Source organism: Perissodus microlepis, chromosome 15 (genome assembly GCF_051167445.1).
Source record: "Perissodus microlepis isolate ML-2025 ecotype Zambia chromosome 15, ASM5116744v1, whole genome shotgun sequence".
Lineage (NCBI taxonomy): Eukaryota > Metazoa > Chordata > Actinopteri > Cichliformes > Cichlidae > Perissodus > Perissodus microlepis.
The window spans coordinates 7,940,063-7,965,851 of NC_140475.1; the positions used below are offsets into that span (position 1 = coordinate 7,940,063).

At 39.8% G+C, this 25,789-nt stretch overlaps 2 protein-coding genes across 2 annotated transcripts; both read right to left on the minus strand.

The window, feature by feature from the left end:
• Positions 1-496: 496 nt before the first annotated feature.
• sec63 (SEC63 homolog, protein translocation regulator) lies at positions 497-15,836 on the minus strand. Its single transcript, XM_084953522.1, has 20 exons — positions 15,562-15,836; positions 14,777-14,876; positions 13,204-13,318; positions 12,888-13,000; positions 12,709-12,770; positions 11,698-11,756; positions 11,452-11,502; positions 11,248-11,356; positions 11,011-11,105; positions 10,620-10,752; positions 9,991-10,080; positions 9,710-9,855; positions 9,439-9,586; positions 7,156-7,238; positions 6,906-6,974; positions 6,612-6,767; positions 6,291-6,482; positions 5,935-6,135; positions 4,545-4,649; positions 497-3,021 (listed from the first exon to the last, which is right to left on the minus strand). The coding sequence occupies exons 1-20, from the start codon at positions 15,683-15,685 to the stop codon at positions 2,884-2,886; spliced, it is 2,289 nt and encodes a 762-aa protein (XP_084809648.1). The 5' UTR covers positions 15,686-15,836; the 3' UTR covers positions 497-2,883.
• Positions 15,837-19,702: 3,866 nt separating this feature from the next.
• On the minus strand, positions 19,703-25,726 carry iyd (iodotyrosine deiodinase). Its single transcript, XM_084952974.1, has 5 exons — positions 22,560-25,726; positions 20,943-21,149; positions 20,673-20,832; positions 20,402-20,558; positions 19,703-20,281 (listed from the first exon to the last, which is right to left on the minus strand). Exons 1-5 carry the CDS (start codon positions 22,756-22,758, stop codon positions 20,099-20,101), a joined length of 906 nt encoding a protein of 301 aa, XP_084809100.1. The 5' UTR covers positions 22,759-25,726; the 3' UTR covers positions 19,703-20,098.
• Between the last annotated feature and the right edge of the window lie 63 nt (positions 25,727-25,789).

A 25,789-nucleotide genomic window follows, 5' to 3' on the forward strand; every position in this document is an offset into this window, starting at 1 on the left:
GATATGAAAGTAACTAGTTACATTTCCAGAAACAAGTGGCACTCACTGAAAATGGAGTGTATTTATAGAGGACCAAGACTGCCGACAAATGTACGAAAATTATCATAATAAATTCACAGTTTGACAATAAATGAAGCCCTTATTTGATTATAGACATTTTAGGTTTAACTGGCTTTCAAATTCATTTGGGTTTACTTTCGTTTTAATATTAATATATTTATTTCTGTATTTACTTAAGAAATACAAAACTATCAGCCCACCTTCTTTTTATTCTCACATAATTTTTTTACATATTCACTTCATTATGCAAATGAGGATGTTATATAAAGTGGTCACATGTTTACTTTCTAGCTACCAGGTTCATTTAGTAACCTGAGCTAAAGCTAACACCGTCGATCTGCAATAAGTTACGCAATATTTCTTTTAAGACCAAATACTACAAAAATAAATATATAAAAAATTAAATCCTGTTCAATGCATAAAATAATGAACCAGCTCATTTAAAAGATTTTTATTTGAAATGATTTTTAAATACAAATAATATAGTTTTTCATTTACAATGACAGTTCCTTTGTAAACAAAAGTGGCAGATAATCATTGGGTAGTCATTTGTCCAAACTGAGGCAACTTGCCGGCCAGTTGCCTGGATAAGGTCTGTCATGGGTGGGATGGCGTATTTAACCTCACTGCATTCTCCCCCCACAGCATAAATCACTGATGCTACATTCTATTGCAGAGTGATAAATACTCAGATTACAATATTACTTGTTAGCGTACACCTGCTCTGAACACAACTACAGATGGGTATAGTTTGCACATGTGAGATTGTGTGAATGCGTATGTGGTGCGAGGAGAGCATGCTTAAACTTTCATCTCTCCCACACTGACATGATACACTAGTAAGCACTGTAAAAAAATAAAATAAACAAAAAAAAAACAAAAAAAAAAAACACAACTGTATGGATATTTGTGGTGATAGATTACACATTACTGAAACTGCCAAGTTGCCAGGATACAGCAAGAGCCCACAGAACTACTCGAAGTATCTCTGTTCTTTTTTTTTCCCTTCCCAAAGTCTAAGACATGTAAAAATCAAGGTTAGATTACAACAAAACCAGACACACATTTATGTATTACATGATTAACGGAAAAATTATCAATGAAAGTGGGAGCCTGAGCCGCTCTGTGTGCCTCAGAAAAATGGAAAACTCCCAGGTTTGGTAAAAAAAAAAAAAAACAACCCACTCAATCGGACATGGCAGTAACTGCAAACCTAAGCCTGTTCTGCTTAAGAAAAAAAACAAAAAGCAAGTTTAACAGTTTTTTTCCCCAGATGAGTGCTGTGTGTGTGTCTCTCTAACGGGGATATCATACTCACTTTTACACTCACAATGCACATACAACTGCAAAATAACTGTACTTATGGGAGGTATTGTGATGACAAAATCAGTGATATGTATCCCAATACTTATGAGCTACAGGTTATCAAGAAAAAAAAAGAAAAGAAAAAGAAAAACAACACTAAAGATTCTTACACAAGAAAAAACTTTTACTTCTCTCCCAGGAACCAGTGGTGCATAGCACCCAAGGACATGTATGTTGCAGTATTTTAGTTGTATTCGTAAGGCCTTTTTCAGACAAGGAGTACACACTGGAATGTGCGGCAAAAAAAAAAAAGAAAAGAAAAAAAAAAAAAAAAAGATTGAGATAAGGTAAGTAACTATGTAACACTCTCCCTCTAATACATTAATATATATTTTGACATCAGTATCTTATCCCCAAAAAAGACCGAAGACACACCTTTTAGTGTTAAACTAAAAGATGACTCATTCAAACAAACCCTAACACTGCAAGTTTTTTCAGCTTCCCCTCCAGTTACATTTGAGATCACATTTCAACTCGAGCTCCACCTGCTTTCAATCAACCGTCTTCTCTTTCGGAAAAATAAAAAACATTTTAAAGTGAATCACGCGGGGAGAAGGGGCATCACTTACAGGACTGGCTGTGGATCAGCATCCATCTGTGGATATTTCTGTCAAAAATACGTGTACGGACAAACGAATGGCTGATTTGACAGTGGAAGTAAGTAAATATCCCAAATGGCTGACTTGGTTGCGATGTCCAAAAGCAGGACTGAACTTCGCGCTTCTGCAGTATAAATGTACAATAGAAAGCATCACTGCTGTGGAAAACATTGGTGCTGAGCATTATTAAAAACAGGAGCAAAGTGTGTTGAGAATGATTTCCATACGGAGATCAGCATTTTTAATTTTGCAGATGGAATTGGCGGTTATACATCCCCACTCCCTGTCAAGAAAAGAAGAAAAGAGCCAATATAATAATAATAATAATAATAATTAGAATTCTAACAATAGGTCCTCCAGTCCACAGTGTGTCCATTTGCCATACCTGTACAAAGACACAAGGTTACATACCATTGACGCACTCGCACCCGCTCTCTCACACACACACACACACACACACACACACACACACACACACACACACACACACACACACACACACACACACACACACACACACACACACACACACACACACACACACACACACACACACACACACACACACACACACACAACAGGCCTGTTAGTATTCACAGAATTCTCTTCCGCCAGCAGCGGAAAGTGAATAAACAAGTCTCTGTAGAAAAGAGAATTTCAGTCCATGACTTTGCAAAGGTTAAATGGAGGAGGGCTCTGTGTGTAGAAACTGTCCCCGGTGACTCTGTGAGTGTTTGTGGCTTCGCTGCTCCTCACTGACTGCTTTCTGGCTTGAGCGGGGTCAGCAGTGAATGTGTGGCCAAGTCCATGAGAGGGTAAAGGGAGGAGGGAGGGGAGGGCTGAGCGTGTACGCACGCGCTCAGTCGTTGTCCTCATCGTCATCTTCACTCTCCTCGATGCCGTCGCTGTCCTCTTGCTCCTCGTCCTCCTCCTCTGTGTCGGGGATGTCCCACTGCGGGTGGTTGTCCAGAATGGCCTTGGCCTCGTGGACCTCCAACTGCACAAACACAAAGCACTTGTGTTATCATCATTGCAATTAACACTTTCAAGTCTGTGCATATTATTTAAGGTGATTTGTAGATTATTACAAATGCTAGCATGTGCCTCAATATGACTTAAGATGCTCGTGGAAAACCGATAAGGAAATATTGTAACACAATACTGGGAAAAATGACCTGTGCACCTACATGAAATGTTAAGGATCACATGGGAATCTAGGAAATGTACAGCAGCGGTTCCTGGTTTACGGCATTTAAAATGTCAATTAAGCAAAAGGTTGCTGGTTTAATTCCAGTTACCTGCTGTGGCGACCCCTTGTGGCAAGGAAGCAGCTAAAAATATTGGTGTAATGTATGAAGTATATCAGCCAATATTTGCTGATCTATCAGAGTCAGTATTATATCTGCTGTTAAGTAAATTAACACCAAGCCAACTAATTATCTGACCTCACTCTGATTTTAAGTGGCTGTCTTTCCCAGTCGTTTCCACTTTGTTATAAAACCACTAACAGCTGACTGGAATATTTAGTAGTGATTAAATTTCACGAATGGACTTGTGCCATCACTGTATCAAAACACCGTGAGCTCGTGAGAGTGACCCCCTTTTTTTTTGTTGTTTTTAAAAAAATGTTGTTAGAAGTCCGCATGCTAATACTTTTGGCAATATAGAGTATATATTCTCCAATATATCTGATTTTTTAAATATATTAGTCTTAAAAATTCTCTTTGTGTTAGGCTCCAGTAAAGAGCCTGCAAGTGTTTTAACTCTTTCTCGCCAGTGCATCATTTAATTTATGCATTTAGTGCTTGGCCCACATGTTGTGCTTTATGGTTATTATGGATAACTTCCTCTCTGCCTGCAGAAGCGCTATCGGCTACTGACAATGGCTGACAAACTTTCATATAACACAAGGTCATTGAAAAATATATATAAAAGATGTAGTGCCAACAAGAATCCCCATTCAAAGATGTTCTACACATTTTTTTGTGTAGAACATCTAAATTCACATCCAAATACTGGATAAAAATTAGGTACTAAACAAGTCATTTTATAGTATGTCTGTACGACATTGGCATTGACATTTTTTCCACTGCAAGCACCACATGCTTTCAGAATGAAACCAATCACATACTAGGTTCAAGTCTAATTTGAATAACATTGATTTGAAGATCCTGCATTTTAAGATAAAGGTGAGAAGCTATGAAATAAATAAATTCTTGACCAGTAGAAGAAACACCAAACCTTAAGTGCACTTAAAGTGCACTGCCTACAACAACACAAATCATATTGCTTCTAGCTAGCAGTCAATACCCTCATTCCTAACATCTTGGCAGCAATCAATACCATTGTTCAGTGAGCCTCAGCTACATTTGGCTGCAGCTGGTGGGTTTATTATTCCAGCCACTTTGGTAGCGAAAACCCATCATATCCTGGATAATTTGAACTGATTGGCTGACAGAAGGCCCCCCTATTTACACACACACACACACACACACTAATAAAAGGCACACACATACACACCTTGAGTGGTTTGATCTGGTCCAGTCCTAGGTAGGAATCAGAACGAAGGATAACAGAATATTGGTAGTTGCCCGTTTTGGAGGGGGCTGAAAACTTGAGCTCCACCTGGAAAAAAACCCATGGAGACACACACACACATATAAACATGTTAATTTCATGTTTCTTGATTTGATGGTGTAAAAGAGAGATTTGGTTAAAACTCCCTTTAACCAAATCTAATCACAGAAGCATTCAATGTGCAGTGTATAACTGTATGACTCAGAGCACTATTGTTTTATGTATTAATTATAGCTGCAATGCTGGATTGCGGCCAAAATCCTGCGATTGATGCAAAAATACAATAGTCTCCATGTAAACAAAGCCGACCTGTTTCCATCCCCATAGAAACCACTAATGCAAGCACCAAAAGGAGGCAAAGGACAAACGCTGTGAATATTATAAACTTCTGCAATCTACTGTCACCAATGATGTACAATCATCTAGCAGCAGAGGGCCACAGCGTGGTAGGTAATTACAAATGAACTGCCGCACGATGATGGGGTCCAACTGTAAATATTAGACCAACATTGCCTCAGGCTATGATTACTATGTTGCGCAATTACATATGGAAAACAGCTCATTACGAGCACAATGAACCTAATTATTATTCAGCGTGCGAGCAGAGAATGAGCTGTGATCATAGCCACTATTAACTGTCCTGGCCAGAGATGAAAGCACGGCGTATTAACAGTCATGCAGCGAGAAACAACAGAAGGAACTGCTGAAGTGACAGGCTAATGGATTTCTTGACAGTGACCTGCAACGCCTCTTATTACCATCCTTGAGAGCGGGGGTGGCCAGTCATGCACGCTTAAAAACGGCCTTGTTGAGCTTTTACCTTCACATCAGTCTGTGCTGGTGCTGCTGAGCACCAGGATCAGTGGTGCAAATTGTGCAAAACAAACACAGACACACACTACTCTGAGGAAATAATGACAAGTGACACAAGTGCAAAGGGTTGCTTAGCAACAGCATGTGCAAGGGGTTACAAGAAACATAAGCACACACTAACTTATTAAGACCTTTTTACCTCACATGCATTACTGTGTAATCCAAACGATATTCACAAAGTATTTTGATACAAACACAATGAACTGACTGTAGAGTGCTGGATGTGATGATCGTGTACATTTCTACTTTTTTAATTAAAAACAATAACAATATAAAATATAAAATCATACAATTTAAAATAACAATTGTGCTGATTAATTAAGTGTAAATTATCGATCATGATGTCACCGCGTCAAATTATTTCTATGAAAAAAACCCACAAATTCTCCAAAGAGTCATCTGGCACAGGCACACGCTCACTTCCTGTGTGTCAGTTAAAATTGTAGTGCGGCAATCTCACCTCTTCTGTGTCTTTTAGCGTGCACACGTGACTGGGCATGGAGACGAGGGTATGCTCTCGGCGGTCAGCAATGTAGAGCCACCACCACTCCTGCTTCTCCTCTGGAAAGTAGAGACTGTAGACCGGGTGTGTCACCTTTGACTTGGTTTCTAGCAGGGCCCGCTCTCGCCGCTGGATGCTTTGTTGCAACGCTTCCCACTCCTGACAGGCAGGGGCGAAAAGAGTGACGGTTAGATTGGATAGAGCGTTTCCCTTCCATTTATCAGCTGGACCTCAACACTATAGGCTTTTAAGTGATAAAGCTCCTGCTGCTAAATCCTACGAATGACATATGCATCCGATTAACGCTCTCTGACCTCCTCGTCATCGCCAGCCATCTCGTCGACTTCTGTGTCGCTCTGTTTGTCGCTGTCTTCGTCTCTTTCGCTCGGAGAATCCTTGTTGGCTTCGCCCTCGTCTGACTCGCTGCCTTTGTCTGACCCATCATCATCTTCCTCCTTTGTCGCCACAGTTGCTGCTGTTGTTGTTGTTGTTGTTGTTGCGACTTCCTGTGACACCAGTATCAATAATGGAAAGTTATGCTGAAAGCACTGTTGTTTTAAATAATCATCTGACAGTAGGTGGATGCTGGTGTTAGTTTAATTCAGGTGTAACTGACTGAGTGAGTGGCTGCTTACATTTCCTGCCACGGTGCCATTGGCCTGCTTGTTTTTGGCAGGAGCAGGAGTGGCTTTCTTCTTGGTTAACTTTTTCTTCTTGGACTTGGCTGTCTTTTTAGCCCCTTTATTCTTGTTCTGCCACACTTTGGTTTTGGCTTTACTTGTGTCTCCTTGCTTCATATCAGACACACAAAAAAAGAAAACGTGAACATGATTCTTTGAACCATTAAACTTTTACAGCTTTTAAGTTGCCCAAGCAAACTGAACATAAACGAATCTGAGCCGAAATGGTTTCTGCATGTGTGATCTTACCGCTTCCTCTGTAGTGGCAGTCTCATCTCCTTGACACGGCACTGGCTCTTGCTCTTGTTCAAACATGTCCTACACACACACATCAATAAGCAGAGTTAACTGATGCTATCCAGCCATGTTTTCAGTCAACAGTGCAGTCTAATGGTGATCCACAGTAGTGCATGTGCAAGGCAGCAGAACCTGCTTTCTAGTAACTTATTGTTACGTCAAGTATTATGTAGGTGTTGAGTCACACGGAAACATTTCTTACCGCCATCCGTTTCCTGTTTAAGGTGACGGTTACTGTGACGATTGAGCCTGCTGTGATGTTACTACTGTCTTCATCATCAAGGACTGCAAAAAAAAACAAAAAAAACCCCAAAAACATTAATGTCTAAGTTGAACACAGAAAAACATAATGTACACACTTCTGCCACAAGATAAAACTCTAAATGATCCGCAGTGTAGCCAAACCAGACTAAAGCTTACAATGCCTCTTCTTACAGCCATACAGAACCGCCATAATTTTTCGTCATTAATCCATCTTCCACATCTACAGTAACATGAAACTGAAGTCGAAATCAAAGTAACATATTTTTCCCCTACCCTGTAGTGTAATTATGCGTCTTTCTTGTTTTTTTATGTCGGTTTTGTAAGCATCAGCTTTAGAAACATTTGCCAAAATGAGAAAATATACAAATATTCGATATCCACTTTGTTAGGTACACCTGTTTAACTGCTCATGAATACAAATATTCTATCAGCTGATTACATTGCAGCAACTCAGTAGATTTGGGCATGTATGGTCAAACTGAGCATCAGAATTAGTGAATAAAGGTGATTTAAGTGACTTTGTTAGTGCCAGACAGGCAAGTCTGAGTATTTCAGATTAGATGCCCAACACAGCACTCTCTAGGATTTACAGAGAATGGTTTGAAAAACAGGAAATATCCAGTGAGTGGCAGTTCTCCTGGAGAAATTGCCTTGTTGATGCCCGAGGTCAGAGGACAATGACCAGACTGCTTTGAGCTGATAGGATGGCAACAGTAACTCAAATAAAGCACCCGTTACAAGCAAGGTATGCAGAAGTGCTTCTCTCAACACACCACACACGCTGAACCTTGAAGCTGATGAGCGATAGCAAAAAAAAAAAAAAAAAAAAAAAAAAAAGACCAAGGGTGCCACTCTTGTCAGCCAAAAACAGACAACTGGAGCTACACAGTCTGCACAGGCTCAGCAAAATGGGCTAATAGAAGATTGGAAAAATGTTGCATGGCCTGATTCGCCTCTGCTTCTGCTGCGCAATGCAGATGTTAGGGTTGGGATTTGCTGTAAATAACACAAAAGTATGGACGCATGCTGCTGCTGGTGGTGTAATGGTGCAGGGGGATATTTTCTTGCCACACTTTGGGGCCCTTCGTACAAGCTGAACATTGTTTAGACACCACAGCCTCCTATTGTTGCTCACCACGTCCACCCTGTATGATCATAGTGTACCCATCTCCTGACGTCTACTTCCAGCAGGACAACACACCATGTCACAAAGGTTAAATAATCTGAAATTTCTTTACTGAGTATGACAAAGAGTTGACTGTACACAGTCACCAGATCTAAAACTAACAGAACACCTTTGAGATTGTGAAAAGGAGCATCATGAATGTGCAGCCCAGCACTGAGTCAATGACATGAAGCATTAAGTCAGTTCTAAAGGACGAAGGAGTCCAAACCAATGCTCACAAGATGTCTCTATTAAAGTGGTCAGTGAGTTTATGTTACACTCCCCCCCCCTTTTCCGGTTACAGATGAGCTTCCCATTCCCCTGAGCCACGGTCACTCCCACAAGACATGACAACGTCTACAACCTGTCACACTGCCACAAGCATGAGCCTCTTGTCACAGGTAGACAGATGCTTGACTCTGCACAGTGATACTGTTGGCAGTTGTAGTTTGGTAGAAAGAAAAGGTTCCTACATGAAACTCCTCACAACAAGATTTGTTCAGTAACAATGTCATGATGTCAATGGCATTTCCTCACACTTGGGGTGTGCACAGTTCCATATTTACATCCAACATATCCAAAAAATAAATAAATTTAAAAAATGAGCAACTCACACCAAAGCAACATTAACCTCCTAGGACCTGGCGTCCACATATGTGGACATCGCATTTTGGGTTGTCTAGACCAAAATACTAAATGTTACTCTACAAGGGCCTGATATCCACTTACGAGGACATTATACTGCCACTGTTCTATCAAAATTTAAAGCGAATATCCTCATATGTGGATCTCATTTTTCTCAGAAATGAAAATAAGGTACAAAAAAAAAAAATCAAAAAAAAAAAAATCATGCAATTCTTTGTTTTTACATTCATCAGATCCCAACCAGCCCAAATAGCAAAGAGAAATTAAAAATGCATGCCATGAAAGAGTTCGGGTCTTAGGAGGTTAATGGATCTACAGCACTAATGGCCAGAGAAAAGTCTGTTAAAAAACAGCAGATCAGACTATCAAAGGTCTGCTATGAACAAACAAAGTGTGTTTTTAAGGACTGACCCTGCAGTTTGATATCCATGGTGATGTGAGGGAAGCTGCCCAGCACAGCCATGACCTCGTCGTACTTCTCCTCTCCAAGGAAACGCAGCATGTTTCGTCTGTCGGAGTCCTTCAGACTCACCAAGTCCTGGAGGGTTCGCACCTTATACTAAAGTAGGGAGGAGGAAGAGGATGGCAGTGAGAGAATACGTGACCTGTCGACCATAAAACATCTTTATCTCCCATTATATTACACACAGTATGCGGGCACATGCAAACTCTCGTTAGATACCTTTTTAGAAATGCAGTATCGGAGGTGCTCCTCTTCAAAGTGAGGCAGCTGCAGCAGCGGTGACTTTGACTCCTTCAGGCCCTGCACTATCATCTGGGTCAATTTCATACAGTTCTCTATGGTCACCAAGCGAGGAGCACTGAAACCTGAGGAGAGACATTAGCATTTATGGAAAAGTATACAAAGATTTCATGATGTTGGTAGCACCAATAGAACTAAAAAAAAAAAAAAAGTATAACAGTAGTCAAAGAGCTGTAATAATGTGTAGTATATATGCAAACCTCTGCTGTTGGCCATAAAAATAAGCTGACAGCCCACATTGATCATCTCCTGGAGAAGCGCTGGAGTCTTTTTCACCACAAACCTCTGATCTGGAACAGAAACATACAACATTTTATTTAAAGAGCCAGTGAAATTTATCAAAAGCACTGAATGAAGCGCTGCATTGTTTATCTGATGTAGAAAAGGATATATTATTATTTGTGTTATATTCTATTCTAAGATTCTAATCTGCTTCCAAGTCTGTTTTACACGCTGGAATTGAAGCTACTAGAGTACAGAACACACACCAAGAATACCCATTCAATCACAATCCATTTTGACAAATTTCACTTTGAGCTGCCAAAAATCTAAAGTGTTTTTCGACATAATGTTTAAAATCACTTTAGAAAGAAACAACAGCAACGAGAGTGCACTCATAGATAAAATAGTCAACTTGGATTAAAATTTTGCTCCTGTGCACTAAATCACCTGATTAACAATTTTCCGCTCCTGATAAATGAGGCTTCATTAATCTTTTGAACAACTAGGCCAGATCTACTTGAAGATTTCTTTTTTAATAAAATAATTAAACAAGCATAATTAGTAAAAATGTAAAATTCCAGTGAGTATCATTCAGCATGTGTCCTACCTTCCTCTAATTCCTCAGACACGTCCATGCGGGCCAAGTGAGCTAACACCAACACCCTGGCCTTCAGACTGTAGGGATAGTAGAACGGAGGCTCCTTCTTCTTCACATTGATATTTCCTAATTCACGTATCAACTATGGGAGAGTTGGGAGGCAGTCATTATAACATACTGTATTGTACAAAAATATCATCTTCCACGTTGCGTGCTGAATTCTGGGTTACTGGCAATGAACTTCAATCACACAGGAAATGAAATGGCAATGAGAACGCTCTTTTCCTTCCTCATCTCCAAAACTTCCATCTCAAAAACAACATCTGGACATAACACCCCCCTCAAACCAAGTTTCTTCTCTTATGAAGCTTCTTTCACAGAAGCAAACTTCTGTTTTTACCTGCGGCACTTCAACGTTGTCTGTGGGTCTTATGATTGCTTCTTTATTGTTGCGAGGATCAAATTCGAGTGCTGCCGTCAACACCATGATTAACCCTGGAGGCCAGAGTCAGCCAAAATTACAATTTGTTAATGCAATCAGGAAGAAGACCGAATTTATATCAGCATAACCTTTGCTGAATAAAGTAAAGCATGTGCAATGCTACAGAACCTTCCAGTATGTGAACCAGAAACTCACGTTTCATGTTCATATTCGGTGTCTTGCACATGAAATGCATAAAGAGCTGGGTAGTGTTGATGAGGATCTGGTCTCCACTGTATCGGATTGAGCGGTACCACCATGTCCCCTAAAGTACAAAGAAAAAGAACAACCAGTATGAGAAACACAGATTATAACAATACAAGGCTTCTATTTCTATATGAAATCATGATGAACACTTACCACAACAACAGGAAGGATAACCATAAAGGCAAGTCCATACACCAACAGCACCTATAAAATGAAAATAAAGCAGTTCGATCCAACCAAGTCTTTCAACTTGATCTACAATAACCCACATAGTGGTTTGTTTTTTTTTTAAATAAAGTATGGTTCTTTGGAGTATAGGGGCTCTCTGCTATTAAGAAAAAATAAAAATCACAAATGAGATTTATCAGTTAACTCTACAATGAAATAATGGACAAATACCAGCATTGAGTTCTTCTGGTCAACAATCCAGGCAGGCAGGGCAATGCCAAAGCTGGTTGCTAGAAAAGGGAGACATAAGAGGCAATGGAATTAAACAGGAAAATTCCCTTTATCCATACTGAAAGCAATCTTTCTGCAAAAGCACTCCTCTGTGTCGCACATTACTTGTAAGGGTGAGCAATCTAATGATACTGTGTTGTTGATGATCTAAATTTGGCATATGAAACAGTATAATCAGCTCATTTAAACTTTTCTACACCACGTCTACCATGGCTGGTAGTGACACAATGAGAGTGATGCTCACTGTGTCCACTACTGATCTCTGAGGTGCAACTTGAATAGCAAACAGAAGGTGAAGATGACTCTGCAGTGTGGAAATGATTTGGATGCTCAGTAACTGAATGCAAAGTTGGCAGGGAATCTGTTGGGACAACCTGTAATCTAATCACAATCTTGTTCTACCATGTTGAAAATTGATCTTCACTGAAGGCAGTATCGAAGCAATCAGCTAGTCTGATGACTCAGACACTCGAGGCAACGGTTTAATTTTCTGGGGCTTCAGGTGTGGCCGGAATGTCTAGATAATGGATAATGGATCAAGACTTCCTGTTCTGTGCATCATGATTGTGTACAAATCCGGATACAGTTTTAAAAAGCTAATAAAAAGTGAAGTTGTTTTCAGATGATGTGACTGTTTACAGATAGCACAAAGTCTCTTTTTTGCTCTCCTCTCTGTTTGTCTGCATGCAGCCAAGCCTCCTCAAAAAACTGAAACTAGAAAACTCCACTTACGAAATCCAAAAGTGTGCTATCATTTCCATTAGTGGAGCCGCACAGACAAAGAGTGTGTGTGAAAGTGGAGCAAACTCTTTTTCGTATCATCCCTGCTCTTACTGGACTGTGCTGTTTCAAATGATTTACTACAAGTTAACAGGAAACTGTTTCACCAGCATCAGTGGAGAAGGTGCACCAATGCATTAAACTGGTGTGCATGAGAGAAGCTTCACTTACCTCCTGGGCCGTCAGGGTTTCCATACATTTCCCAGTTCTGCCTTGACTGTTCATTGGTTAGACTGCAGGGGGGGGGAAAAAACAAAAAACAAAGCAGATTATTTGATCAACCCAGAACTCTGGGCTAGAAGATGTAATCTGGCTGGCATGAACAAAGTCAAAACCACAATGATACTTACGCAGCATAGGCCTTAGCAATTCTCATGAATGTGGCCTCATCGCCACCTTTGTCAGGGTGATACTTGAGTGACAGTACACGGTACTGCTTCTTGATTTCTGACAGCGATGCACCCTGAAACACAAATACACCACACCACATGTAATGTAGGTAACAAAGACAATCAGCCCTAATTTAAAGAAGACTGAGAAGTCCTAGAAATCCAGAAAGACACGTTTTGAGCTTGAGTGAGATGTGGAAGTAATACAAAAAATAAAAATGTAACATTAAGGACTTCAGTGGCTTTGCAATAAACCATTTGTTTTGTGTGTGTTTACCGGGTCCAAGCTGAGGACTTCATATGGATTATACTCCTGGTACTCCCTGTCCAGCTTAGACACCTTGTAGGCCAGCAGCAAAAACACGAGCCACCCAAATAACAAGGCTGCTTTCCTGAAAATGTCAGCACACAAACAGGAAACATGAATAAACATCTGGGCTATAGAGCCCACATGAGACATCTGTCATTTTCAGAAACACTTCCAATGACTAGATCCACATTAATATAACGCTGCAACTGAAATGATCTTTACCATTTAAAGCTACAAACATTCTATCATAATTTGAAACACTAAAAGCAAATTTCAACCCAACACATCTAAACACAAGGACATGCCACGTTTTGACATTGTTGTTTGTTTAATATTTATGCGTTGAAGTTGAACTTGTTACCATGACAATGGCAAAAACCTGTGGCCTGCTCTGCAGCATCTGTTGCCATGACGACAGCTCACTAGCCAGAGTTGTCTGAGTTGCTCGACCAGAGAAATACATGATGGATTCTTATAATAAACACGATCCCGATGATACACTTGTGAGAGGGAAACAGATACTGAGATTTTGAGAGTGAGGCTGAGATGATCGCTTTGATTTTTTCCACCCCGGTAAACAAGCTGTGTGCTTCCACCGTCTTCTGTACTAAGAGCAGCCAAGCAAGGGAAGGCTTTATAAATGCCAGTTATTAAATACTGGGCGTAAATACAGCATGTGGGTCTAGTGAAGGCGCGAGAGAGGAGTAAGTGGGAGTAAGAAGCTGTTAAACCACGCAGAGCGAATAAACAGCTCTTAGAAGACAGGGTGATGTTAAGATAAATGTTAAGCAGTGCAGCTAAATGTTTACAGCCACAGCACAAGTCACACGCAAACAACATAAACTGCACTCGTGCCAAAAGCAAGTTCTTATACGCACGCAAAAAGAGAATATTCAGTCTGACCATAACATATACCGCAACACATTATTTGTCCAGCTGGAAAAACCCTCAGAGTGAATCTATATGCTGTCAGAAACAAGTACAGTGTCGAGACGATGTCTAAGTGATCACAGTGTTAACAGCTTGGGCCAGTCAATCCTAAACAACAGCAGCGATGTGACATTCAACAAGCAGGCAAACAACCAAGCATGCAAGCTTGTTATTATACTGTCCAGGAAGTGTTGTCCAAATATAAGTCAACATATTTATATGCAAGTCGTGATCCTCTTTCAGCTGGTCCCTTTAGAGGTCACCAAAGCAAATCATATGCCTCCATGTCACCCTAGCCCTAGCTTCCACACCAACCCTCTGAATTCCACCTTCACTACATCCGTGAATCTTCCCTATAAAGAATACAAAGATAGTGTTATGAAGGACTTCAAACTAAAACTTCTTATGGCTTCGGTGTAACGCACGATAGAGTCCCATTCATAACTGAAGTCTCAAACCAGTTATAAATAAGACATTCGCTTTCATAGATGTTACCTCCAGAAAAATTCTTTAGAAAGGGAAGGTGAGGAAATCCACCAAACAACAAGAAAACCATGTGTGGGACGAGCTACTATAAGTACAAACCCAAAGTTCAATTCAACAGACTCACTTTAGTGTTGGCACGATGCTCTGCTGCGACTTCATCAGCCTGAGCCGATACCACAGACACCTGCCGTGCACCCTCCGTAGGCTCTTTAGGCGCAGTTGTTCTGAGACAAGAGGAAGCACATTAGCAGTATGAAAACAGCCACAATCAGTATGCATAACAACAATGCAACAATTCAGTGAGATTGCCTGGCTGCACAGAGCCACTACTGTGCCAGGGGGAGGGTTTATTAATGTTGTTTACTTCAATCAGCTCGAATTTTGTATTTCTCCATCTTCAATCCTATTGCAGAAGATGGACAAATAATGATTTCATGAGTTTAGTGGCTCTGTGTTTATTAACTTCCATAAATTATCTGAGGTCACTACGATAACCGGTTAACCTGCCAGTCAGATTCTCCCAGTCAGCTACTCCCAGTAGACCAGCTGCATAAAGTTTGCTACCATAACTTATATAATAGCTTATGCTGGCTGCATTCTGTTGACTAGCATAGAGTCTCGCTAAGATAGGGAGCTATCAAGAGGAGGTCAATAAAAGCGCAAAGGAAAGCTTAAGCGCGTGCCAGAGTGACGCTGGCTTTTGGTGTTTTAGCTGTGCTGTTAGCTCATGTTTCCAGGGGCCTGTATCGCTGGGTTTCACTGCAAAGCTCCTGGAGGTAGACCCAAATGGAGGCTAAATCGTGGCCAGCTGGTAGCCGTATACGAGCAAAAATACCGCCAGAAAACTTCATGTTAAGTTAGACAGTTAAGTTAGCTCAGTTAGCACTGAGCCACACAGTCAGGCCTTACCAGCATTTTGATCCCGGGGCCAGAGGTAATATGTGGCCGGGATCACAATAAGTCCGACGAAGGACGTTAGGAAATAGAAAAAGGTATTGCCGCTGTCATCGTACTGGAACTGTTGCCCGGCCATTTCGTAGCGGCGCTTGGGTCGCCCTTCTTCTCCACCGCTGCTCTTCCCCCTTCAAGCCCAATGTGTGATACCTGACAGACCGTTAGCAATCCAGCCAAGAGAGCTCGATGCTATGGATGCATCGGTGTACGTGGTGTACGCCTGCGCAATGTGGTTTGCCTTCTTCTTCTTTTAACGTTTTAAAACCTTTCCCGCGTTAGCGACCCCTAGCGGTGGCATTGGAGATCAGCGTGTGAATGGTTTCAAGATTCAAAGTGTTTATTGTCATGTGTACAGAAGAAATAGCATTTCCCTGTGCAATTAAATTCTTCCTTTGCTGTCCATACGCAAATGCCAAGTTAGGTAGGGTTGAAGGAACAAGATAAATAAGGTAAAAATTAGGATAAAAAAATAGAGAAAGATAAATAAGTACAAAATATGTAAATGAAGAAAAGTGAGGTATGCAGTTGTCAATGTAAAAGGATGTACAAAGAAGCTTAATGTGCAAAAGAACTTAGTGTGCAAATTGTCCTGATGTGCAAATTGCAGTTGAGGTAGGTCAGCTGTTCAGGAGTCTGATAGCAGTGGGGAAGAAGGAGTTGTTGAGTCTAGATGTTCTGGATTTCACACTTCTAAACCTTCGTCCCGAGGGCAGAAGTGTGAGCAGTCCATGTTGGGGGGGTGTGGGGTCTCTAAGGATGGAGGCAGCTATCCTCTGGACTCTGCGATGGTAGATGCTCTGCAGAGCGGGGTCCTGGTGATTTTCTCCACAGTTATTGTCACTCTCTGCAGGCTTTTGCGCATAGCAGTAGTGCTGCCGTACCATGCAGTGATGCAGCTGGTCAGTGTGCTCTCCACAGTGCAGCTGTAGAAGCTGCTAAGGATCTTGGCAAACATCCCAAATTTCCTCAGCCTCCTCAGGAAGTGCAGCTGCTGCTGAGCCTTCTTGACCAGCTGTGTGGTGTTCAGTGTCCAGGTGAGGTCCTCACTGATGTGAACGCCCAGGTACCTAAAGCTGCTCACCCTGTCCACTTCACTCTCTCGGATAAACAGCGACTGGTGAGGCCTCTTCTTCTTACTCATGTCCATGTTCTTCCTTTTTGAGCTTGAATAAATGCAATGGGGGGGGGGGGTCTTTATTTGTTTTTTAGTTATGTAAACATCCCGTGTATGACATGACTTCATATGAAGGATCTGTAAAGTCTGAACCATTAGATAATTGTCAGTAGTTTATGTGTAACATAAAAGTGATTATAGATCAATTTACATATTTGCAGTTTTAATTCATTTTAATTCATTGCGTTTTGCTACATCCAGCAATTTGTGCAATTTATTGCTTACATTTTTGGGCACTTTGTTCAGGTTTTTGTTTTTTTGTTCTAGCCTATTATGTTTTGGAATGTATTTTAAAAAATTATATAAATATTTAAATATAACTTCAGCATACAGTCTCACTTAGTGCTAATGCATTTATTAAGTCACTCCGACTGATATTTATCAGGTACAATGTCCATACATATACATATACACATATGCATATACAAACATACTCTGGATATATTCCAATCATCAAGAATAAATGCAAAATATCACAAATGATGAATAACGTATCTTTTTTCTTTTTTAAAGGACTTCCAAGAAGCATCAGTGATATTGGAACATACTACCTCCCAAAAAATAATAATAAAAAAATTGTATTACACTGGGAGAAAGTTAGAGAGAGCGATAGGGAGACAGTTGGAGAAAAAAAAATTGTGAGTTAACTAATACATTAGTGGTAAGACGGTGTTCTGACAAACCATCCTACTTTGGCAAAACGTCCTACCGTAAGTAGTTTATGCACATTTCTGCTGTCACAGAGTAATTCCAGCACAAATCTAAGTAGGTATGACGGTTTGCCACTTAATTTTGCCCATCAGAGTATGCTTGTAGCTCATATTCATAAAGCCAGGACGGTTTGCCACTGCACTTTACCCGTTAAAGTATGCTTGTAGGTGACATTCACAAAGATAGCATGGTTTGGCACTTAATTTTACCCGTCAGAGTATGTTTCTAGCTCTTATTAAAAAAGGTAGGATGATTTGCCACTTAATTTTAGCTGTTCAAGTATGCTTCTAGCTCATATTTTATTTTATTTTATTATTTTATTAACCTTTATTTAACCAGGAAGATCCCATTGAGATTAAAAACCTCTTTTTCAAGGGAGACCTGGCCAAGATAGGCAGCAGCAGATGTCTCACAGTTACAGAAATTACTCAAACACAGGCAGCAACAACACACACGCAACAATAAGTGAAAGAATACAAATAAAATAAAAAATAAAATTCAATAAAATTCAAATAAAATAAAAAAGTCAGTTAAAATGACAATCAATCTAATTGAAACAGTTGCATGTTATGGACTTGGCCTCAAGGATTCGTAGTTTAGATTTAAAATCACTTAATGAAATGAATTCAGTCATTTTCCATTCCTTCTGCAGTTTGTTCCAGGCCAAGGATGCTAAATGGACAAAAGCTCTTTTACCAAGTTCAGTTCGGGCAAATGGAACAGAAAGCAACAAGTAACCATGCGGACGAAGAGAATACCGACCAGCATGTTTCATTACAAGCAGGGAACATATATAAGAAGGCAGCAACCCAAGTATTGCCTTATATATAAAACTGTATAAATGACAGTTCCTCCGACTTACCAAAGCAGGCCATCCTACCTGAGAGTATAACTCACAGTGGTGAGTCTGAAATTTACGGTTAGTGATGAACCTCAGAGAAGCATGATACACAGAATCAACCATTCGAAGACATTGAGCAGAAGCATTCATATATAGAATATCACCATAATCCAGCACAGGCAAGAATGTTGCAGCTACAAGCCGCTTCTTTGTATTAAAAGAGAAACACAACTTATTTTGAAAATAAAATCTCAGTTTTAACTTCAGGTTTTTCACAAGATTCTCTACATGTGGTTTGAAGGTAAGCGGGGGTATTCACAAAGTAGGACGATTTGCCACTTAATTTTGTGTTGTGCGCATGCGCAGAAACAACGGGTAGGATGGTTTGTCAGGTAGGATGGATTCCCAGAACACCGGACAGTGTGTGGGTGTTATATTTTCTCCAACACACCTATTACCCACTCAGATGTGCAGAGATTTTGTAACCTTTTTTTCTCTTTCGCCAGTTCTGTTCTGCAGTTCAAGTTAATGCCTGCTCTCATCAGCACTCTTCAACACATACCTGGAGAGATCTGTGGAGGCTGGAGGAAGAAAAATCACCAACCTGTGTGTTCCAGATTGCAGGAAAAGGAAAACAACTTGCTATCTTGGCGCAACATCTTGATAAAACAATCTCAGCTCTTGATATGGAGATCGGTGTCAAAAAGACCAAGTTCAAAATATGAGATTTTGGCAAGGAAAGCACAGACAAAAGGTTTAACAGTAACATTTAGGGCCAAACACTGCGATCAAATATCAGCCTGCTGTGCTCTCTTGTCTTGTTAATCTTTCTGTGTTACAAAAACTCACAGCAGAACTTCAGAGAAGAATTCTCGCAACACAGATAAGATGCAACAGGAAGCTCTTATAGGCATCTTATCCAAAGTTCCAGTGAGTAATTGGACTTTGTGACAAACTCCTCCCAGCTGCCAAAAGAATGGAAATTTGAGATTGCATGACCTTTCTCCTGCTCATCAGGGCTTGTGAAATCACCGTGTAAGGAACACTACAAACACTCAAAATAAATGACAGTGTTCTAATTGTATGCAGTATTTGGGAAAAGTTAATTCTAGATAAGATCTCCCACAAAAATAGTCTAAGGCTCATGGCTGGACTATACTCACAATGAATAAGTAGCCCTAACTTAGTTTTCTTAAGTAAGCTGTACTTAGTTTTTTTCTAAGGCAACAAGTTTGCATCAGGTTCTGAGAACTAATTTGATTTTACAGTTCATTCTCTTTTCTCCCCCTATGCAGGTGCTTACTGAACACTGCTATTGCAGTTAGCATTCAACCGAGCAACCACCTGTTCTTCATTCATCCAAATCTTGTTGTAAATGAACTTTCCTCAGTTGTTTGTGTGTGGTTTGGAAAATCAGAGACCAGAGGAACATTCATAGAACGGAATCAAAGAATTTTTGCTGGTTATTTATTTGAAATTTGCATGATAGAAATATGCTAAACCCAAATAAGCCAACCAAATGTTCACTACTTTGCCTTCAAAAGCTAGGTTAGCAATTAGTAAGCTATGAAAGATTCATGCCATCTTCTCTTGGTTGTCTATCTTAAACACTTAAAGACTGATCTAAAGAAGCCTCACTCTCTGCTTCTCTCTACTGTGAAAGCACTTCTAAGTCTCATCAGGCATCTGCCTGGTTGATTTCTCAGCTACAGGCAAAGAATTTGATGAAGAAAAATAAAACAGCCTGCTTTTTGCATCTCATTTTCTCACACATGCACCAAAATATCATCCAGGTGCTTGCGTTTCAGGTCAGGCACAGTAGCATCAGAGGCAGGATAACCAACAGGAAGTAGCATCAGCAGCTTCTCGTTCGCTGGGCGTTTAAGTAGTAGTCTGAGTTTGGGGCCGCAGTTGAGGGGCGTAGATGTGACGGTAACAAGACCCGCATTCTGATGAAGCAGACGGAGAGAAACAGTGAGATTTGTGCACTACATTTTTGGATTTTATGAGAGAGAGAGAGAGAGAGAAGAGCTGCTTTCCCAAGTGGTTCAAATGATTTGAATTATGACCTGTAATGCAGCCAGAAGGATCCCACAGGATATGGACACACTGATTTCGTTGTAGTAGTGCGTTTTCTTCTTGCCAATTGGGAGAATCCCGTAGGTCTGTTTAAAGATGAGGATCAGATATGGAGCAACATCCAAGTACTCCTTAATCCAATTTGTCCTACAAGAGGAGAGAAAAGAGAAAGAAAATGTGTTTTTTTACTTTGGAAGATAATAACTGAAAATTAGTTGTGAATTTAATGTTATCCAAGTTTGTTCTTGCATGCATGTTTACCTCAATTTGGCCAAATCCTGAACCCATTTTTCCCCCATCCTCTGGCGGTAGTTCATCTCCTCCTCCTCTTCAACTATCAGTCTAATTTGATGCTTTATATCTGGATCTGACACCACAATGAATGTCCAGGGTTCTGTGTGTGCTCCACTAGGTGCTGTACCTGCTCACGTGAAGAACAGGAAGAGAAGAAAAAGAAATCCTTCAAAATGAAGCTCAGACTAATATCCTAGGGTGAATCCCAGTGAATTATGTTTTAATGACATTTCGTGCCTGCAGTGTGGATGACATTATCAATGACTTCCTGTGGGACAGGCTCCGGGCTGATGAATCGGACAGACCTCCGTTGGTTCATCAAAGTGTAAAACTCCTTGGACCTTTGCAGCATTGTCTCCTCAGGGTATCGCTGCGGTGAATAAGGCAGTTGTGTGAGGTTCTCCTCTTCAGTGCTGTCCCCCCAATCATCATCAGCATCATCATCTTATAAAAGATGAAAGACAGAAAGACATACCAATAAAATACAACTCCAATCCCAAAAAGTTTGGACACACTGTAAAAAGTCATCACAATCAATTGCAATGATCTGGAAATTTCATAAGTCCACATTTTATTCACAAGAGCACAAAGCATACGAAATGTTTAAGCTGACATATCTTACTATTTCATGATAAATACTGGGTTATTTTAATTTTGATGACAGCAGCATGTCTCAAATACAGTTGTGACAGGTTCCTGTTTTCCACTGCGTTAACAACAGTATTCCATCATGTGGGAACTGTGGGCCAGATGAGCACAGGGAGTCTTCTACACCTGTGCTGCTGTAATGGATGCAGTTTAACATTTTCTTGCTGAAATATGCAAGACGCCATCTGAATTGGAACATCTCTAAAACCTGAATATACCTTTCAGCAATAATGTCGCCTTTCCAGATGTGAAAGCTGCCAATTTCACAGGCACTGATGTGTTTCCACACCATCTGAGATGCAGGCTTTTGAACTGAGTGCCGATAACAACCCTGGTGGTCACTTTCCTCTTTACACCAGAAGACAGTGTTTCTGGATCACTTTCACATTTGGCTTCTTCTTTGCATGACAGAGCTTTAACCTGCATTTGTGGAAAGTACGGAGAACAGACAGCGATTTCTGCAATCCTTCTCAGTGATTTCCATGACACAATCATGCCTGCTTTTAATGCACTGGCATTACTTATATTCAGCCATGTCCCTTGCATGCAGAGATTTCAATTTAGTTATAATAAGATATACAAATTTGTCACAATTTTGTGAAAATTTTCAACAATTTACAGACACTTATTTTTGTTTTTTTGGTTCACCCATTTTTACTTTTGGGAAACACTGCTGCTTTAAGATGCTCTTTTTTAAACCCGATGGTGTTACTGGTCCATTGCCAATGGGAAAATGTCCTTCCAGCTGTTTCTTTTTATTACCACTTACTTTTTCAGTCTTTTGTTTCTCCACTCTCAAAGTATTTTTTCTTTTTTTTGAGATGTGTTACTGGCATCAAATTCATAATGAGTTATTTTTATGTTCTTTAAATTATACATTTTCTCAGTTTAAAGAGCATGTGAGGATACAGTTACTGGCCTTGCCAAGTTGTGGAGTTTCATGTGAAAAACAACAGAGGAACGTTATGTAATAGACAACCAATAAAAAAAAAAACTCTTTTTGAATCCACGCAGAACCTTTGCCGAAACATTTTAAACCGGTAACCACATTCTTTATTGTGTTCAATGTTCAGTTTACATTGCATTTTAAAAGTTGTGACCTACATTTGAACATTATGCAACTGGCTCTAAAGCATGCACCCAACCAACCACACCAAAAAAAAAAAAAGTTCAGCCCCACAGCGAACTACAAGGCTCAGCTCTCACCGTCTTCTTTTGCTGTGATTTCTGTATCGTCCTGTAAGTCCTGGTCCACCCATGGTCTTTTCTCCCCTTTTGTCGCCCCTTTACTTTTGCCTGGAGATGTGGAAGTGGTCTCTGTGTCCCATGATTTCACCAGCACGAAGCCTATCACCAGGCATAAAATCACCGCCAGAACAGGCGTGAACACGGACAGGAGAGCCATGCTCGCTGGAGTGCAGAGAAAAGGCCACGGGTACCTGCCCTTTGTGTTGCTTACCTCAGCGGAACGCAGACTTGATTGTGAAACATTACTACAGTTATCGGGGCGGGGTCTGTAGGCTGAGTCAGAGCAGCCGTACTGAGAAATGGCCCACTAGCTTCAGGGTCAGCTATAAAATGAAATAATGCACAGATCCACCAAGTCATCCACTGTCACTATAATTCATTCAAACTTTTGTGGAAAATGCTTCACCTGTAAAAGTTTCAAAGTCACCGGTGACACAAAGGTCAGAACACAGAACAACCAATAAAAATCTTGACTTTGATCTCTGCAATCCCATAAATATAAGTAAACAGTTCATCACAGCACTCAGCAGCGATTAGTCCACATTTGCTCCGTATTTTTAAACAGTTTGCTAAAGAGATTTCAAACCTTTTTCAAGGACATTTTTAAAACGGATCACAAAACGATGATGACAATAGAACAAAGCATATAATCACAGAATTCCAGGAAAAAAGGGGGGAAATGTTTAGCAGCTGTTTTTGTCTCTCTCTCCAGCTGTGTCCATTTTTTGGTGACAAATGTTGCTGGATAGTGATGTGGACATGAGCGTACCTGAGTGTGGGAGGCAACATTTCCAGCAGTGCTTGCAGTTGTAAAAATACCATATGCACTGCTAGATGAATATTATGACTGTTGCTGTTTTAGGAGTAATAGATTATTATTTCTACTCCTGTTTTTTCTTTCCAGATTAGAACTAAATAAAGAAAATGTTGGACTTTGATTTGTGGGGAATATATTTTAACGTTGAGGCTAAATATCTATGTTAACCTCCATCCCCCTTAAAAAAAAATCAAAATGCTCTCATTTTGTCTGTCTATGCTTTATGATCTGCAACAGTACTGTATTCCTAGAAACAGAAGTATAATATTTTAACTAATTAAAATATTGCTTCATTTTGTCATCTCCATGATTCTGCCATCACTGGAATTTATTCTGTTTATACCATGTCTTTAAATCATTCACAATATCAGTAGTGTCTCCCAAAGAGCAACATTTGGAAATTTGACATTTCAAATCTACACATGCTGCTCCCTCTGGTGGTTACTGCAATTCAGTTCAGCAACAGACCTTTACTGAGTTTACAGAAAATGCTGCACTGATGAAGAACTGTGATCTATATCCTACTATGTAAACAAAGTAACACAATGCCCTTTCAAATAAATATGCTAACAGTAGACTAAGCTTTCATTTTTCTTCCATTAACTTAACTATAAATTAGCACAAATAAATATCAGGGGCCTAATTAACCTGTTAAGCCCTAAAGGGCTTTCTGAACTTCCTGCTCGAAAATGACGTGCCCAAAATAAATAAAGTATTTCTCTGCAATTACAAACTCTGTGTAAACAATCGTGGTATCAAAATAAAGCTAACACTTGTGAGATTTCATCAGAGGTGTAAATATTACAGCAGAGGTTACTGTGTGAAAGTTACTGAGGCTGGAGAACAGAAAAAGTAAGTAGATCTTTTCCCTCGCCTAATTTATTTATTTGTTTTTGTGGAACATGTGGAAGAACCTTACACAGTGGAGTTGACATCAGCGATCAATATGTGTGTCCTTGTTTTGTTTGTTACATTTTTGGAAAAACCAAACTGCAGGTACAGAGAGTGTTTCACCAACACATGTCATTGATATCTATGATAGACTACTTATTCCAAGACCAAACCAAGTTCCCAAAGAATATACTAAAAGATATTCTGAGTGTAGATAACATCCAAGACGTTGGGCCTAATTACCCCCATTATGAAGTTTTACCAGAGTATTACACTCAAGCTTGTATCTTCTTCTGACATTCACAAGTTCATTTTAGTTCAGATTCATCATCAAGCCCCAAACACAGTCATTTTATTCTGTTTTCCCACAACAGAAATATTTCTACACTTACACGATGCATTTTGACACTCACACTGTTGAATGCTTTTATTTTCAAACGTATCAATCCAGGAAAGCCAAATGGAAAACATAAAGTATAGATTTGATTTGAACAATAGAGTCAGCGTCTAATTAATCAAAAGGTTTTTACCCCATGAAGCAGTTCAGCAAACATGTAAAGGAGCAAAAAATACACTTGGGCACTTTAAAGCTAGCTAGTTATGTTGTACCAAAAAGTGAAAATTAATACAGTTATAATTGACTTGTTGGCCTATAATCTAAAAATGTAGGTCAAAAACATCTCTCGTGAATGATATCGAGTCATTTCGGAGCCAGAAAGGAACTATATCCTTTATTAATCCAGCTAAAACGTCTCATTTACAATAAAAATGCGTTTTTAATTAGAGATCGGGCAAAGGGGGCAGCAGAAATGGTAACAAATACAACATAACAGTTCTACAAATATACTTTAAATGACAAGACTGGTTATAACGTGGGTACAATATGGCACACGCTTGCAAGATAGGCCATTTCTTTAGTTTATTTATAACGCCCTCATAAATCCTGTCCATTACACTCTATTTGCCAATATAAGAAAAATATATATAAAACACACACACACATAGAAACAATCATTTTCGACACAAGAAGGGAGAATTTTATTTTAAATAAATGTATTAAAATACAAGTTAGGTTATTATTATGTCCGACAGGTGGCGCAAAAGAGTTCAGAATTGTACTGAGTTGGAAAATATTCAGACGACTTCCCTACTTCTATATTCCACAAAATTTTACAAATCCTACTTTAGAAATTGGAAAAATATATTTGAGAAATATCAGCAACGCTGAGGAAAGACCCTCAGTATCTGCATCTGCGAGGATGAAGCACCACTGAGGGGCTTCGCTTTGTACGCTGCAAAAATGAATACATTCATTCATCTAATTTGAATCTTTTAAGCCTATTTATTTCTTCATTTATAACCAACTAATGGCACATTTTTACGCATTTGTCTGCTATTTTACCAACAGCAGGATGACCAGTTAGATTACAGTCACCAACCTTTATATTTTGGTTTGAGAGCCTCTCACTTCTTGCAGTGT